Below are 18,452 nucleotides of genomic sequence, written 5' to 3'. Positions count from 1 at the left end.
GGTCCGGAATCCCCCCCCCGAACTTGGTGTCCGTTGTCGACACCTCGTTCCTCAGACCATTGTTTGTTCATATTCCGTCACAATCTCTATACTTTTACCTTAATACGTATATAATAATTCAGTAATTCTTCTATTAAAATTCATTTTACGTGTTCATTGAATTATTAAGACTTACAAAAAGAAAACTATTCAGGAAACTCTTAACCACGAAGCTTTGATACGTTTAATAAAAATGTTAACACAAGCCTCAACCTCCCTACTGTAGGGTGGTATTACGAGTTTCGTGAAACTTGGAGCAAACGCAATCAGACGAAGGAAAGTTCAAAGATTCGGTATTACCGTTAAGGTGGCAAGTCTTATTAAGCAATGCTCACTGTTGCGAAGCGATTTTGGATGGTGCTGAGGTACTCAAAAGAGAGCAGTTAGCGAGCTGCCTGTGTAGCAAATTGAGTGAGAAGTCAAAAGGGAACCATTTAACTTACCGAACTCTACGGATTTGCAACGCTTGGTATCGGTGCGTGAACGTGCAATACCCCCGCTGCATACAGAGCGAGCCTAACTCCTTCACCGAGACGTTATTCCTCATGGTGGATCGTCCTGCGAAGGAGTTAGGCTCGGAGTTTCAAGAGAGAGAGAGAGAGAGAGAGAGATAGAGAGAGAAACCGACGAAGGAGGCACAAAGCAGGAAACGTCAGAGGCGTTAAGCCGCCTTTTCGGTAATACTCTCGGGTTAAGCAGGCGCAAGCACTCCAAGTTGCAACTGCACGACTTTGGGGGTCTCAGAAATCTCGGGTGCAACTGCCACGAGGGAATGCGACGAATGGATGCTCCTGTCAAACTTAACAATAGGCTGGATATTTTATCACGAATGAAAAATAGTCTGTGTGGCAAGTGGCTAATTATCGTTATTTGAAATATATTAAATTTAGCAATTTAAATTAGCAACGATTAACGAGAACGCGAATAAACATTTTGCTAAATAGAAATGGGACAAAGTAGAAAAATTCTAACGTGGAAATAATGAAATTATAGCGATCGATACTGGCCTTAAAAGAGTCCACGGAAAATGTTGAATGTTTTATTCTTTCTTAATTTTTCGTACATCTTATAGATTTCTTATTGAAGGTACTTACCATATTTGAAAAAAAAATATTAGTTTAAAGAAGCAATGTGGTTCAGTGAAGGAAATGATCCCTTTGGTTCTTGTAAAGCAATCAGAGGTAATCAACGGGCTCGGCCCCAGAGCCTGTTTTTAATATAGCAGATTTCATCAAGGCGACGTCCTTCTTCATTGTATCGATATTTTGCTCGAAGGTTCTTACGAGAACATCGAAATACCCCTCGAGAAAATCCGCCCTAGTCTCGAAGACTGAAACGTCTAGTCGATGAACGTACTTCAAAGCATTTAAAGTTCCGCCGTATCCCGAAGTCATGTGATATATGGCTCGCTTTACGTCCGAGGTAAGCTTCTTCTTGTCCAAAGCCCCATCCAGGATTTTCTCAAAATTAACGTTGGTTGACATAGCAAAGTCCCGCAAAGCTTCCACGGGTTCTGCTCCGACATCGGAACAATCGATTTTCGGTAACATAGCCTGAATCGCTTTTGCAAGTTCTGAATTATTCTGAACCCGATCCGCTGCTTTCTCGAGAATGGCTCTTAGAAGCGAACCTTTGGTATGATAACGACCTACATCAAAGTCATCTCCGAGATCGGTCAGCAAATTTCGGCGCGATAGGAAATTCGATATGACGTTCAGTCGGACTTCGTTCTCCGGACTATCCGCCACCACTATCAAGTCTAACTCGTCAAATCGGATTTTGAGGTCCTGAATCGGTTTCAGTAGTCGGATGATCTCATTAAAGAGAGTGGAGTTGTTCCTGACAGCTTCCGAACGGAGCATACGTTGAAGTACAGAAATCAGCAGTAAACGCTTGTTCTGATAGTTTCCCGGTTTCATGTCAGAGAAGTTCTTCAGGAACGTCTCGTTGTCCAGTAATTTCGCTAGAGGGAGACTAACGTTTCCTATTAAACTTCCCGAGAGCTTACTCGAGGAAGGTCTCTCTTCTAATTTAGAACCATTCCAGAAACGATCGGTTGAATGTTCTTCGGAGCCGTGCATCAAGATACAGTACACGCGGACCAATTCATACCGAAATACCGGTATTGCCTGAATCTTTTTCAACTCTAGCATTCCTTTTAGTACGCGGATTAATTGATCCCTCTTGCTCTCGGTGAAGTTCCCTTCTTGTCGCTTATAGAACTTCTTCAACTGCTGTGCTATTTGCGAATTGTTCATGACACTTCCCAAAATGAAACTGACGTTTTTCACGGTTTTCCAAGTACTGGTATCTGTGGCAGAGTCATTGAGAGACTCCAACCAGATTTTCAGAGGCATACCGTTGGTAATGTTAGGACAAGACGTCAAATTATGTCGATGAATCATCACGCTATCATTACCGCTACTTGAAGGGTTCGTGTCTTGAAGGATTTTACTAATATCGGTTACATTAATATTTTCCATGTTTCGTTTACCTTTTCCTATCTTGTCCGACGTCTGTTGGACGGTCATTTGATGCTTCTCGTGTAGTTGAGAAACAAGGCTTTTTAAAACTTCGTTCTGGATACTATTCATTGGAACGCGATTTTTAACACGATCCAAAAATGCGAGAAGTAATTTTTTTGGAGTGTCGTAATAATATCGAATAAACCCTCTCATAGCGTAAACAAGATTTATCTCGTTATTGTCGACCATATCAGAAAGAGCTGTGACCTCAGAAATGTTGATGAATTCATCAGCGAGCCTGGTCAAGAGAAGTGTGATATTCAATTGTGACCTTCCAAAAAATGGCTTCATGTCTGCATAATATGGATTTACGCTGGTGTCAATTGGCCTCACAAACAATGGAAGTAATTTCGTTACCAAATCCTTTACAATGGCATCCACATTTGGCATTTTTGATATCTTCGTCAATGCAGAATGAACAAGATCGTACGGGTCCTTTATCTGACTATCCTGCGTGACGTTGTAGGACCACTCCCTAATCTTTTCATTTCTGAGCACGTCAGTCAGATATCGCAGATCCTCTATATCATCCGGTTGCATAGAATCGTACCTGATGTTCAACATAATCACAGCTAACACGGGTTGACTCAGGAGAATTTTACCATCAGCGATTGACGCGAATAACGTAGCGAACTCCTTGCCATGGAGGGTCTCTATCCGTTTGTCGTAGGACTTCGAAGTGGAACTCTTGAATCTCAAACGTGTTATCAAAGCTGGATCGATATCATGCAGAAGGTCTATTTCTTTAATTTCCGACTCAGGCAGTAGGAAAGTCTTTAGTAGGTTCTTCTTCTTCGTGAAAACTCTAGATAAGTCATCCGCGACATTTTTATAATAATTTGGCATGACAGTATGGAGAGATTTGAACAACGCAATCAATTGATTTGGTCGATTCGTTTTCACCATAGATTTTAGACATGGAAGGAGATCCATCGTTTTAATGTTGTTTCGACGAATTTCTTGATATATTAAATACAAAGGTGTGTATACACTTTGCGGCAAAGTATTGTTGGTTTGATGTAACAGGTACCCCAGCATCGTGACGATATTGTCACGCAATGTCACGGCGGTCCAGGCTTTTATTACCATTAGATCAGTACCATTTCGAGGAAGTTTGTCAATAAAGTCGCAGACGGTCTTATTGGTATCATAAACCTGACATTTTGTGAACCCCAGTTCAGGTTGACTGGTATCCGAAGGAAGGTACACGTAACCACTGTGCCCAAAATTATTTTCCTCGCGAAGACCGAAAAATGACGTCTTTGATATGGTGTCCTGCGGTTCACACAAAATCAACTGAAATACAAAATGGTGGTTAAAAACCATCGAATTCTTGTCACCTGATTTTTATGGACTGATTACAGGACCGTGATCGATCGTATTGGAGTTACCTTTGAAAGTGCAAGGGTCCCCAACAGTTTTAGAAACAAGGTCAGATTAATTTTGGCCATCCTGCTGGAATGAGTCTTTTTCTAAAGACCGTTTGATTCATACTGGGCATACTTACTAGTCGTATCGATTCCAGTCGACGTTACTTGGTAGCATAATTCGCTGCGAATGTTAGGAAATTACGGATCATTAATACTACTCAGGGGTACCTCTTATCGCCGGCCAAATAGAAAACACCTCGGATACGATAGAGGGCTTTTACAAACATGAAATATCCATTGGCATTTCTGATAACTGAAAGATAAAAAATCGGTCCAAAAGAGAACAATTCATAGAAGTTAATTTATTGTGAATTACACTGCTTATTAGATGACTATTTATGTTATGGACAGTATTAACTTTAGTTAATGTCCGATATAAATAGTGTTGCGAATAATGATTATTGAATAAGAAATCGTGGGACTTTATGTATTTACCAAAAGAGATGGTTTCGAGACATGAATTGGATTATTGTTCATTGTATGAGTATTGTATGTATTAAATATCATACGATTTACACTTGATATTACTGTTTAGATAATAATTCTAATAACCATTGTAACCGTCCTACTTTGAAAAGTATAAGGACAAATATATTTGTTAAGAATTGAATAACAGTTCTCCTTATACAATTCAGCCATGAAATAAAATTTCATCTTATAGTATTGTGTAATTGATTAAATACCATATCTAGACTAGGCAGGTAATTTAAATAGACTAGATGTAAAGATTCAATAAATACATTTATTAACAAGCTCCAGATACGTAAATCTAAATCGGGCAGGGACAATATTTAAAATAATTAATATGTTAATTTTGGCATAGGTTTCGAACCTTTATCGTTGAGATTCACGTACGGAATTAGAATTTTCAAATCCTTTTTGGCTTCTTCCGATACGTCCTTTTGACCTGCAAGGTATAGGAAGAGTCCTTTAATAAAAGTGCCCTGCGTATGATAACTTTCGAATGGAAAACTACTGGTCTGCAGTAAGTGTGGGTTTTCAATTAAATAAATAATAACTTTGTTATAAATTATTTGTATATCACGGGGCAATTTATCGTAGTCGATAACGGCGTCGATAATGTCTCCGAGAGGTACTTGAGTCTCTATAATCACGATCCACACCCAGCTTATAAATAACGATCCCGGACCTGTGCGTAAAATCTTGTCTTTATAATACCGAAGAGCATCCAAATTGGTTTTATCAAGGGTGATCGTATCACTTTTCAATGCTGCTTCAATTATTATTTCAAGTAATTCACCACGAGTTGTACCCAACGGCGGAATAGGTAATCCCAACTCTTCCAACAAATTTTCACGTGACAATAAAATCTTTATTAAATTTGTGTAATGCACTTCTAATGAACTTTTCGGCGTCGGTAGAGCAACCAAAAGCGTTAGTAGCTCTGGATACCAGTGAGTAGTAGAATTCGCTGACATAAATATATCATCAGGAATTTGTCCAGGTTCAACCGGTATCGTAATGGTCTGGAGATATTCATTTATTATTTCAGCTAGCGCGGCATCAGCTTTAATTTCAGGTAGCACAATCAACTTCCGAAGCGTAGCCATTAGAAGAAGCATTCTGTTGGGAAAGCTGGTAGCCACGAAGTCTTTCCCCAACAACGAAGTTATATTCTCTTGTTTCAATAAGGCTATCAGTGGTTCCAACTTAATCTTGTAAGGACTTCCCTCTGGAAGCTGCGGCAGCAATTCCTCAAAGGGCTTTTGTGCGTCGACGGGTCGCAATTGGAACTTTGGATGCAGCATAGCTACAGTTCTCTTTCCTGATTGGGTGGACGGTGGTTTTCCAGAGATAACAGTATTTTCCAAATCATTCGAATCGCTGGAGATGTAAATGACGTCATCGCGTATTCCTTTCGCGGAAGCGACTACCGGTAATACCATAGTTTGTTCAATGATTTCGATGGATTTAATATATAGATCAATAATATTGACTAATTCTGTAGGAGCTGAATCATCAAGACGTAATTTGGCCATTTTCAAAATGGACATCATCAATGCAAGCCTACTCTTGTATTGATTAGGTAGATTCGTGTCATTTAGGAGATCCTTTACCTTGTCCTCTCCAAGGATATCGTTAAGTGGCTCAATCACATCTTTTCGGAACGGAACACCAAGCTCCAGGATTATGTCATCAGTTTGCACAGGCTTCATAAGATTTGTCAAAGATGGTAGTATAATGTCGGGTTTCAAGTCGTTGTTGAAAGTTACAGTAGTGAGTTGCGGCTGTCCATTTACGAGGTATAAAAACATCGAGTTCTTAGGATCAATATCAGGTGGCAATATCGGAGCCTCGTCGGCGGAATTTGACGGTACACTTTCTGTTATCGCAGTTGGCAAGGACGACGTAGTTTCGATTGCATCGGTTGTCCTTTCGTCACTTTCCATTTCAGTTGGTTTTTCTTGAATAGTTGTAGGGACGGGAGGTGCCAAAGTACTCAAAGATCCGAGCTCGGTGGTCTCGGTTGTTTTGAACCTTTGTTGCGTACTCGGCGATACAATTGGTCCTTTCTTTGTTGATGGCTCAGGCATTTGGTTAATTGATAAAGGAATAGTTCTTAATGTAGTGCTCGACAATGCAGAAGTTGTCCAAGTTTCTGGTCTTTGGGTCGTCGTGGATGAAGGTTTCCCCATTTCATTGCATTCGCAGTCTGGCATTATTAAAGATAACAACGATCTAATTTCAAGACGTAATTTGTGAGGTAAACGTCCTTCGATCTTACGAGCTTCCTTCAAAGTATTTATCAAACAAATTCTTGGCGACGAACACTTTTCTTTTTGGTCTGGAATTAAATCATTCAGCAATTCCTCATATTCGGGCACTTCTCTGATATAACTCATAATCGTACTGGAGTAGCCATTGACTTTTAATCCTAAACTGGGATCCTGCAGATTTGATAGAAGCAGGGAGACGTTAATTTCTGGCTTAACTCTGGGTGAATTTTGAAGATGCTTAGACGCGATAAGGTATGCCGTAAGAGCTTTAATATCCGCTTGGATTTTATCAATTTTATCGTTGGTGAAACTGGCTCCTGCATCTTCATAATACGACAACCTATTCTGTAATCTGGACAAAATGGCAAGCAACAAATCAAAAGGATTCTCATAATTAAATCTATTAAAACCGTTAAGTAATTGGTCAATGTCGATCGAGTACTTTTGTATATCGTGCAATATGCGGTTCTTGAGGCTAATTGCTACGGTAGAATGAACTGGGATTAACGAAAGTAGAGCATCAAGATTCAGACCCTCTCCATTGATCGAATTCCAGTCAAGGTAAAATGGATTGGAATTCTCAGGGCTAACAACTTTAAGGTGATCGCGAACGTATATCAGAGAGTCGTATAAGTCAGTGAGTTGAGGATCCCGATGAAAATTTACGTTCTCCAGGATTTCCTCGATTATCTCCTGTACGATCTCATAAACATCGAAGGTATACACTGTTTTAGGCCACCCTTTTGTTTTGTTCGTTTTCGATATACTCAGAATGTTCTGAATGTGTTCTTCAAGTACCGGATCTTCCTCATTGAGTGGTAAATTCGCCAGGATAATTCCAAAGAGTTGAGGCAGAGGAATTGTAGCTTTTCCAGCTTTGAAGTCTCTTAGTATCTTTACAAACACCTTGCCAATTGTCTCCTGGATTCTATCCTCTTCACGATTCGCAGCGTGGGCCTCCTTAATTTGCAAGCCGGTTCGACAGATCTCAATCGTCCTCATGTCAATATTTGCGTAAAAGTTTAAGTCATCCGATTCTAGAAGATGATCCACGTTCAAACGATGCCGAAGAATTTCAGAGGCCAAGAATTTCGCAGCACCCTGTAAAGCTGGCGACAAGTTATTTGCAAGGTTGTCCAACAATATTTGCATCTGTCGCTTTCTCGAGGTTTCGTTTAATTTGCACAACTTGCTTAGTAAGTTGTACGTGTAGACATGTTTTTTTCTTAAAGCCGAATGGATCAAGTATAACGCCTCGTACTGATCTTGTGTCAAACTATTGTGCGGTACCTGAAGAAGGTAGCCAAAATTGTACACTAGATTGTCACGTAGGGCGAGAGCTGCATATAACTCTGGAAGGAGATACCAGGTATGTTGAGTGACGATGGGAGATATGATCGAAGGGATTTTGACGTTGGCGTGAATGCCACCACCCGGAAGAAATGCAGTTTTGATATTTCCTGTTAGTTGAGTAACTCTTCGGCGTTTACGGAGAATTCCATTGTCCGACCCTGTGATGGATTCATCACCGACATCGTCATTGTAATGCAGCAGGTCTTGTCTATACTCTGGCTCCTGCAACAAAATAGGAAGACAAGAAAACATTGATTAACGAAATTATTTAAATTTACAACTTAAATATAGTTTAAGCAATTAAATTCCTCCTAAACAGTCCCTGCGGTATTTGATCCACTTGTGGCTTAAAAGGTATTTAAATAGTATCGGAAGAATTTTCCTCGTCTCAAAAGCTTCAGTCTTTTGCCCCTCTAAATATTTAATTTCTTTTTAATTTATTGTATTTTTGAATTGTTAACTTACCGAATGAAATCTTTTCTCGACGTGATGGCGATGAGAATTCTGAAAATCAAATGTCAAGTTTATTAACTATTTTCATATGATCATACGATCCCAGCACAATTTAGTAGCAAACTATTGCTATTTAATATTCCACCGGTCATTGAGGTCGAATTAGTTCTGCCATCCATTGTTTACGTTATCGCGCTCCCGAATAATCCCCGGTATTGTTACACTTACTGATAACTCTTGACAAGAGCACTGAGCAATTCTAAAATGGATTGAACGTTGTTTAATTTCAATTTCATGTCTCAATTTCACGAACCGTCGATTACTGACCGATGTTACTAATTATGCATACTTTTAAAGGTATCATAATATTACCCATCTCCACCAGAATTCACAAGTCTGGAGGAAATTCTTTTTCAATGTCTGCAATAGAACTAAAATCTCACTTATTGCCAGCTGTCCATTTATCTAAGAATCGATATATACAATGAACGATGAGTTTAAATTTTGATTTCAAAAGCTATTAATAAAACACGTTTGAAAATTATTTGAGCTCTAATATTCATTTTATGATTAGTGTTAGATTCGAACGTGTGTCATCCGCAGTACTTCTATTGTTAAATATATTATTTAATAAATAAGTTTCACACCTGCCAACATGCTTCCGTAAACAAAGTTCGTAGAGGAACAAGGAACAAGATGATCGCGAAATTGCACACTTGGGCAATGAAAAACATGACCGACTTGTTATAACTTTCTATTACTTAAAAATAGTGTACGCCGTTTCGGTACTGACACTTCGGATGGCACCGCTTGGCAGCTAAGAAACGGTAAGCTGCCTCCGCGGTGCAAAGAAGAAACTAAAGGTGGAAACTGATAAGCTTGTATTTATATGACACAAGAGTGGCAAATGTTCATTCGTAGAATCGCACATACACGTTAGTTCACTAACACATAGCGAAGAAAGACACGTTAGTGCTATCTGATAATTAAATTTTATGTTCCTTGACATGTTTGAGCCGTACGAATCATGAAGAGCGACACAATGCTGGATTTGGATAAATATAGTCATGTACTTAACCAGTCACATTGAAATTCATATAATCGGTACAATCGACGCGTATTAGAGCGTGGTCTATTTAAACGCATTAAAATATAACAAACTTAAGAATGCTGAACCAATAGTCAGATTGCTACTCAAGACGAATGGACGGCGTGGTGATTTCGGCACGTAGTCGCAAATTCATAAGCAGCGAAATTAAACCACGATGCCGTAAATCATACATTCCGTTATACATTGCGCCGGTCCACGTCCTTCGTGTGCCAGAATCCTCGTGTAAATTGCCCCAAAGATGTGTGATGTATCTGCACTGTGGAGCAGTACTTCTAGGTTAAGAATTTCGAGAATGCATTACGCAATCTTACCACATGGTTACGGAATCTAAATATCTGCGAAATTTGTGAAATTAATATAAGTGCGTTTATAAATTGCCTAGTGATAACGAGTTGAAATTTAAACCCTACTTTGAACTTGCGTAACCTAAGTATTCTCCCTTTGGCTCTATTTCACATTTTATGTCCTACTTCATACGATGCAAGTCCTACTTTAAGCCTAAAATAAGAAGAAGGGATGAAGATATTTGCCACCTGCAGTCTTAAGTAGGATCTCAATTGTATAGAAGTTACTCTTTTTCTGATTATCTCAAAATCCAACCTGCAATTAAAAGTTTTAAACAGGATCAAAATATCGACTCAGCAAGAATTAGTCCCTTTGCTGTACTGCTCGAGATAGAAAAGAAAAAAAATCGTCTAGAAAATGGACCGATCGAACCTGTCGATCAACCTAGCCGAACGGATTTCCGTAATGCACCCTCGCGTACTTCACGAATTACACAATGCCGACGATAAAGTGGGAAAAATACAGAATGTGTTGACACAGCAGATTCGACGACACCGACTCGTTTCGGCCGACACGATTTGTCCGGCACAGGTATATGCGCGGAAACGAAAGCCCGTCCGATTCGGTTTGCAATTTAGCTGCGGCTCCGCTCGCGATTCGACGTTGAAAACAAATAGTGGCGGCTGTCGTTGCAGGTCGTACAGATTTTGTTCGGTGCAGATTACCATCGGCTGAGCTTTCAGGATAATTTATCACGAGCCGGACCACTGCGCCCCTGAAGCAAATGCGGTCGTCGTTTGATTCATTTTTTCCACCTGTATGTACCGATTCCTGCAAACAAATGCTTTCAGAGTAATTGATCGATTCCTGGGTATGATCTCCCGGCTCGATTAAGTACTTTCCCTTTTATTAGGTTTTTTACCGTAATTACCTGCAGATTCGCTTCATCCATTGTAAATCTCCTCCCGCAACTCGATAGAAATTGCGAAAAAGGAATGTCCCAATTTCGATTAAAAGTGGAACAAGTGCTGGTGGATGTGCGTATTTCGGGATCGGTATGGCTTTTGGTCTATAGACGTGAATGCAGGATGTGTGGGTAAAGTGGGGACTTTTTTACTGATATACCGTGAGAATGTAATAGCCCTAATTTCATCCGAAATATGTTTTCGACGCCTCGAGGTGGAAACTTAGGAGGCGTTTCGCGGAGATGAATTCTTTCGGGCAAAGCACGATATGTGAAATGGAGGCTCCGATTTTCGAAGACAAATTGACAGAGCGCTTTATTCGATTCAACGGTCGAGTGGTGGATATGTACAGAGGTGCGAGCCGAGTGATGGGACCGGCAAATTCGAATTTCGACGCTCTTCAAGCGGATGAAGTTTTAATCGGATCTCCTCGAGCGGACGCTTCGGCTTCGAGCGTTCCTAGTGATCTCCATCGCATTTTGACTCCCGCTTTTAATGCCGATGGGAAACGACCCTAAGCTCTCAACATCGCGTAACGATTCTCTCTGAAAATAGTAAACGCGTTTAGAGGGTATTGCTCGTACCTGGAGGTAATGTTCCTTAAATGAATAAAGCTTGTATAGCGGAGCGCGAAGTAATTGGGACGGGAGAGTGGTGTGAAAGATGTGGAAGGAAATTCGAAGCGCCAGAGTATCATGCACTTAACCACTTAATGTATAAGTATATTTTGAATTTTGGATCAAAAGTGATGGAATATTTTATTTCCTACAAAGCTTATACTTATGCACCCTCGAGCGCGTGTAGAAATTCCAGTAAAATGCGCTTACGTCAGACACGGACTACATTAAGTGGTTAATATCAAGAATTATAGGTTTTCAACTTTTAGTATTTCCTCATAACTAAACGAAGCAAATTATGAAGCATAAAATAAGTCTTCGAAGCGGTAATTAACTGCATTATATCGTTCAAGAAATCACCGAGCACAGTAGGCCGCCTAAACTTTAAACGTAATTTGTTGTAAATGCTGTATCCTACCTCAGATTTCTCAGTGACCATCGTTAATCGTTTACATTCTGATAGAGCACTAAGGGCGTAACTTATTGAAAACATCGGGTACTTTTCAAAACAAAAACAAATAACTTACTGTACTACGTAACGTCTTTTTTACTGAATTGTAGATACATTATCATTTCACATTTTTCTACATCTGAATTCTTTCGAATACATGAATTTCTAAACAAATTTAATAGGTACCTCGAAATTGGATGGAACTATCACATTTTGAGTCCATAAGCTTGTACTTTTATTTACTAAGCCGTTTGTTATACCACCTGTGCAGCTCGAGCTGTACCATTTTTCTGGGTCTCTTTTCAAGGTTGTAAATCTCGGAATGACAAGTCAAATCCGATTAACTTGCGTGTCTGTACCAAATCGATTTCCGGGAGGAATCAATTTCGACTTCCTCGTGAAAGATATTTCCCTTAGAATGCGTCAAGAGTTGGACAAATAGCGATAGAAGTTCGTACAGAAGTCGACGTCGGAACTTGAACGACGACGAAGCTACGAAAGAGAACGATCTGCATATCTGGAATTGTGCCGGAAATTGTACCGACTTGTTGCAAAGGAGAGTATATCTACATCGAGCAATAGTTGAACGATGATAGGTCGTAATCGGTAAAGTAATGAGTACATGGTTTATGGTCTGTTCATATATGGGATTTCTATTGGCCCAACGAAATATATGGACTTACTCGAAACCCGTTTATACTCTAACCAGACACTAATTGAAAATCTGATATATCAGTTGAGCAGAGAAGTCGCATCTTTCTCTATTTCTTCACTTGGACATTAATGGAGAGTTCAAATTTCACCAACCAAAATATTATCGTTAGAAGTAGAACCTATTACCTCCATGACGGGATAACAAAACAAAGCTCGAACGTATATCTAGTCAACACGTGGAGGCAATCTAGAATAAGTTAATAAATTAATCAAACTTCAATTGCCTATCCCGGCTTACGATTTTGATGGAAATATCTTGGAAAACACGAAAAATATTCACGCCCTTTATCGAGACTCCGTTTGTCTCGCTTGATCAATTAACGGATAACTCTGCCCAACATTGCGATAAAATTAAAACCTTGAGTTTCCATAGTCGAGAAAAGATTTTCAATAGACCCCACAATTCAGCCTTCGACAGATAGATCGTCAAATTAAGATTTCTGCGCGAGATTTAAATATCAGATACTTAACAATGACATTATAAAGACGAATACCTTGAATTTTTTGTTGAAAATAGGTAATAATTTTTTTCCTTTAAAGCTAAAATGGCCGATTGTGAATTAATTGCAAAGCTGGAAACGAAGTAGGAATACATTTTCAAACAACGAAACTACAGAGAATACCCACAACTCCCAAGTATATTTTCTACTTCGGTTAACTTGAAAATTCAATCTATTACATCCCTGCGGCTGTAAAATACAATTTCCAACTTTGTTCCTCAAAAGTGTTAACACAACCACGGGCATTCTTTGTGTGCCAAACGCAACGAAATAGAGCGATGCCCTGCAACCGAAAAGAATTACAGAGGGAACTCTCATTTTCCCAGTCTGTAGAAAAAACCCAACTAATTTCGTCGCAATTGCGAACTCCACCTTCCTGCAGCCGTCGGGAACACATTCTCCGAAAGAGGGGCCCTAAAAGAAAGACACGACTGCAGCGCAGGCTCGCACGGTTGAAGCGAGTTTGTTGTAAAGTTTCGGAAAACGCTACATTAAATATCCTTCCTTTCTCAGGTTACGGCAGCATTGCACCGAGGTCCACCTGGGGCAAAGTTGTCACCATGGGTTATGCAAGCCTAGGCATCCCATTGACGTTGGTGTATCTGTCGAGCGCCGGAGGCTTGCTCTCAAGATGTGCGCGCGGTGTTTTCACACGAGCACTGTGTTGCTGCCTCTGTTCAAACTGCGGCTATTGTTGCTACGACGAGAGACGAATGCAGGTGAGCACACAGGAGCGAAATCGTCAAAGAACGTGCCCTGAAATCTCATTCTAAAAACAATGGACGAAAGCCACCGTCGTTAAATACTCTCCGTACAGTCGGGCGTGGTAGAAAATGTTTAAGGGGAAATAAGTTGCGCCTATTTTGTCGCTTTTAGAGATTACAAAGTCGTTGTATCGTAGTCGACGTAGTTTTATTTTTACTCGGACCGAACGCTTTGTACATCCTATCCAATATTGGGAACGCTCCAAGACAGTGCTCTCGCTTTGCCACTACGAACACACGGTTATATAGCAACTTGGTAAATGGTCCTGTAATCGGAAGCTGTGGAGCGATAACACGTAGCCAATCATAATTCCTTAAGCATTTATTAAGCTTGACCTATAACATAGCGTTACGAGGCCGACTTGTTTCCGATAGTGCGATTCGCGTTTAGCTCATTGTATTGTTAGGCCGCGGTAACTTGTGGGTGTACCTCATCGTCATAAGTCATACTTGATGCGATCTTCTTGATGGTACCTTTTGGAACAATTAATAGATTTTTACAGTAACTCGAAGCTTAACTCCGGGTGGAAGTTCAATTATAGAAGACAAATACAAATGAAAATACGTACGTGATTCGAGTCAAATAGAGAAATGAAACTGTTGCATTGATGAATTATTTTTAATTCGTTTCTTTCTAAAACGGATTTTGATTTTTATCGTTGAACCTAACATTAAAATCAAGAAACAACGTGAACTTTGCCTGAACGTTTGTCACGAACTTAACGGAGGATCTGGTACCGGCAGGAAAAGGAACGGCGCATGCGAAAGAAGAGACAACAGGAGGAGCTCGCCCAACAACAACAACAGCTACAACTACAAGAACCCTTCTACGTGAGGGCGAACGCCTCCACCTTTCCCAGTTCTGTCGAAATTAAGGCCAGTCCTAAGGACGAGATCTCCAGCCTCGGCTCCGGCGACAGACCCAATGTTACCATACTTGCTCCCATCAGTATCTGTCTCGGTGCGATGCTCTGCTACATCGTCGCGGGCGCCTTCACCTTGCACAAACTTGAAGGCTGGTCCTTCGTAGGTCAGTAAGCAACTTTCTTCTGTTACCGATCCATGATTAATCGAGAGTAACGATTAACAAGATGAACGATGAATTCCAAACTTTTTGGGAAGTCGGGTTATATTTAGAATTAGTTAACACTTTACCGACCGGAAGCCTATTAATCGGTTTTGCGATACCCGTAATCGCCATTTACTTCCAAATTCGCCGGTCGGTAAAGTGTTAAGAACGATACTCGGTCTCATTCCAATATACGTACTATTTCAGCTAACAATAATTACCGCTCGCATTAAATCCTTTCCTTCTCAAACTATGAAATAACGACGTAGAACCTAATCTACTACTTAATCGTGGTTTGCTTATTGTCGGCGCAGATGCGAGCTACTTCTGCTTCATGAGCCTGAGCACGATCGGGTTTGGCGACATGGTTCCTGGTTCCTACCCACGGCCCAACCCCGCTGAGTCCAGGAACGTGACCGTGTGGTTCTGTTCCTGCTACATCATGTCGGGCATGGCCCTGACCGCGATGTGTTTCAATATCCTCCACGACGAGATCGTGCACCGACTGACCCACCAGGATAAGCAGGAGCAGGTCAAGGCCAGCCCTAGTGTGGACGAGCTGACGACGGACCCGTTCGCCCTGACGTCGTGACAATTTCCCACTAGTACACTTCGCCACAGGAACGTCACCGAGGAGACCCTCTGCAGTGACGCTCCGACAAGCCTATTCGCCCACGAGAACGAGATCAACATCCTGAAGGACTCCTATAACCAGGTCGACGTCACTCGGGACTGTAAACCCGTGCTCAAACTCGAAGATCATCTAGGACCAATGATGGCGGTATACACCCTTCCCGAGGTCGACGAAGAAGCCGAGGAGAATACGGAGATGTGAGGATTACACAGCCACGTAAGTGGCACATCCTGGCCACGACGAAGAGCGAGAACTTCCAATGAAGTTCCCTCTCGAAAGATTTCCGCCCTCGGGGTGTCCTCCTCGTAGCCTCTGTCTCTGTTCCCGAAACCACTGAAAATTATCCATTAATTGGTAGATCTTTAGGAAGTCTGGTAGTTACGTATTCTTCTAAAATTTACTCTTTTCTTGTTCGCAACCTATATAGAAATTGGTTTATCCGGTCATAAGGAATGATGTTTTTTTCATGGTTCATTTATTTATAAGAAATTTTAGAAACTTTTTCAAGCTCCCTGTGTATACTTGTACGGATATGTTTAACGTATGTCCTGTCGCGTCTTGGATTAATAGGGAAACGAAACGTATAGCTATAAACGAAAATATGTCTGGAATCGATTCGAAATTTATCCGTCATAATAAGGCACAGAAATTAACGAGATCCTTTACGACGTACAAATGAGATCTAATGTTATATCTGCCGGAAGTATTACTTTACTAAGACGTGTACTGTAAATGTGATATAGACTCGAAATGTAATTAGGCTTTTTTCTACTATGTTTACAGATAGATTAATAGTGTATTTTCACTATGAGGGTACTGAAAGGAATTTTTGATACACGCTTGCCATATTTATACTGTGGTCTTTCTATATTCTTGTTGCATTTCTGCTGTATTAAGGTATGAATATAAATGACATCCCCAAGCAATTTTCAGGATATACCTCCGACAGATACAATATTGGAATCTTGAGTGCACAACTTCGCGTGTTGACCATTTGTCGAGCTGATACATATATTTTACAAGCTCAATATCGTCCTGCTGGTTAAAAGTAATACACTTGAATGATTAATCGGATCTGCACTTAACCGATTTTAAATTCATTTTTGGTTTATCCGTTAATCTCTCTACTTACGCGATTGTACAGGAAGCTACGTAATTTTTCCATCTTTAAACATAAGGAACGATCATTTAGCAGTTTGTGGGTATTATCGATTATGTATATTGGGTCAGAATGGAATTTTCTTACATAGTTCGATAATATAATTCGTAAAAGTAGAAACATCAAAAATGTGTATTTCCTGTTTTTAGTAACTGAATTTAATCAGTCAGGTCAGCGTAAAATGAATTATTTCCATAAAAATAGTTAAATCATTAATTTTCTAGTGCTTTTCCCTCATTTTCTGTTGATTTGGTTTAAAAGTCACGTAATCAATGATAAGCAATCGCAGAAACTTCCTCTTATAAGATTAATCGTTTGAGTTCTATAATAGTTATCCACGAATGGACCTCCATTCCTTTCTTATGAACTCCTCTTAAATGATTCGGACTCCGCAGCTAAATCCATAATTCGCGAAGAGATACCGCGATTATCCGAAGGCTTCCCGGGAATTTTATCGCCTGGAATGAAAATAATTACATTTTAACGCGAAACGACGAAGCTCTAAATCATCGAAGGAGAATTCTAACGATAACGACAATTTTCTCGTGTGCGCAAATATTTAATTCATAAATAGGAAATAATATTCCTGTTTCGAAATGGATGTCGAAAGAGAAACTGTTTTTATTAAAACGTTCATAAGAATCGCCATTCAATGAACCTGGCTTATAAAAATTGAATAACAAGTATTTTAATTTTTTAAATATGATATATAAATACATTTATATTTATTATATGATACATTTTACTTGATTCTACTGAATGCACTTGAATTATATATAATTTCTGTTTTTACAAAAATAATACTCTTTATAGTCTAAAAATGAAGTTTCTTATAAAGTGCGAGGGCAAGTTTCAAAACACCAGTTTACGTCACAGTAATGCCCCGAACTGCATTCGATAATTTGAACACATTCGCGACCGCTGACGTGAATTCACGTCTTTTCAAGTTCTAGCCCTGTTTGCCGCTGACGTGAATTCACAGCATTATAAATTCTATTCCTGATTGCCGCTGATGTGAATCACGTCCATAACGATCCATGATACAAGTTTGCGGCTACTGGTTTCAGTATTTCATTATTTTCGCTGGTACTCAGTATTTGAAACGGAAAAAACTTGCCGGTCGCGAATGTGTTAATAGCTTTTTATATAAAATATTGCATTCGTCATTCAGAGTATGTAAAAGATCTTTTGGAATAACTCAATGGTACGGTCTAAAAATTTTTCAGATCGCCCGTTTTTTTAGAAAATCTCATTTATGGATTCATGCTACGCTATCCAGTTCATGTCACAGGACCCGACGTTACATAACGTTTCTATGTATTCGCGATGACCTCCCTTTTCTCTCAATATAGAACAAACATTGGACGGCCCAATATTGAATCACCGTTCTGATCGAACAGCGCAAACTGATTCGTTTGTGGAAGAGAGTTTATTAAAGGCAAAGTTTTCTTACGAATCACGCAAACAAAATTTCACATCGTCGGCGCAATTAGGGCATCCCGAGGAAGCGCTGGGTCGCATAACGTTTCTACAAGCCTACTTAGATAGCAATTAAGAGTTTTTTATATTTGCGTATAAACACATGCGCGCGAAATAAAACACGTTCTTGTCTGTAATATAGTAACTTATCGAACGATACATCTGC

General features: G+C 39.9%; 2 protein-coding genes across 3 annotated transcripts; one reads left to right on the top strand and one right to left on the bottom strand.

Moving 5' to 3' along the window:
• Positions 1–1,064: 1,064 nt before the first annotated feature.
• On the bottom strand, positions 1,065–9,375 carry LOC105694805. The gene is made up of 6 exons (XM_012416248.1): positions 9,186–9,375; positions 8,551–8,589; positions 4,798–8,307; positions 4,072–4,115; positions 3,956–4,019; positions 1,065–3,860 (listed from the first exon to the last, which is right to left on the bottom strand). The coding sequence occupies exons 1-6, from the start codon at positions 9,270–9,272 to the stop codon at positions 1,215–1,217; spliced, it is 6,390 nt and encodes a 2,129-aa protein (XP_012271671.1). The 5' UTR covers positions 9,273–9,375; the 3' UTR covers positions 1,065–1,214.
• A 4,772-nt stretch (positions 9,376–14,147) lies between these two features.
• LOC105704117 (two pore potassium channel protein sup-9) lies at positions 14,148–17,765 on the top strand. 2 transcript variants are annotated; one of them, XM_012433070.2, is made up of 3 exons: positions 14,148–14,415; positions 14,690–14,975; positions 15,329–17,765. In XM_012433070.2, the coding sequence occupies exons 1-3, from the start codon at positions 14,413–14,415 to the stop codon at positions 15,604–15,606; spliced, it is 567 nt and encodes a 188-aa protein (XP_012288493.1). In that variant the 5' UTR covers positions 14,148–14,412; the 3' UTR covers positions 15,607–17,765. The 2 variants fall into 2 exon arrangements, with proteins under 2 accessions (XP_012288493.1, XP_012288502.1); XM_012433079.2 differs by having other exon boundaries at positions 14,148–14,510.
• Positions 17,766–18,452: the final 687 nt, after the last annotated feature.

Source organism: Orussus abietinus, unplaced genomic scaffold, assembly GCF_000612105.2.
Source record: "Orussus abietinus isolate OABI.00-Male unplaced genomic scaffold, Oabi_2.0 scaffold44, whole genome shotgun sequence".
Lineage (NCBI taxonomy): Eukaryota > Metazoa > Arthropoda > Insecta > Hymenoptera > Orussidae > Orussus > Orussus abietinus.
This window is presented reverse-complemented; position numbering and strand designations above follow the sequence as displayed.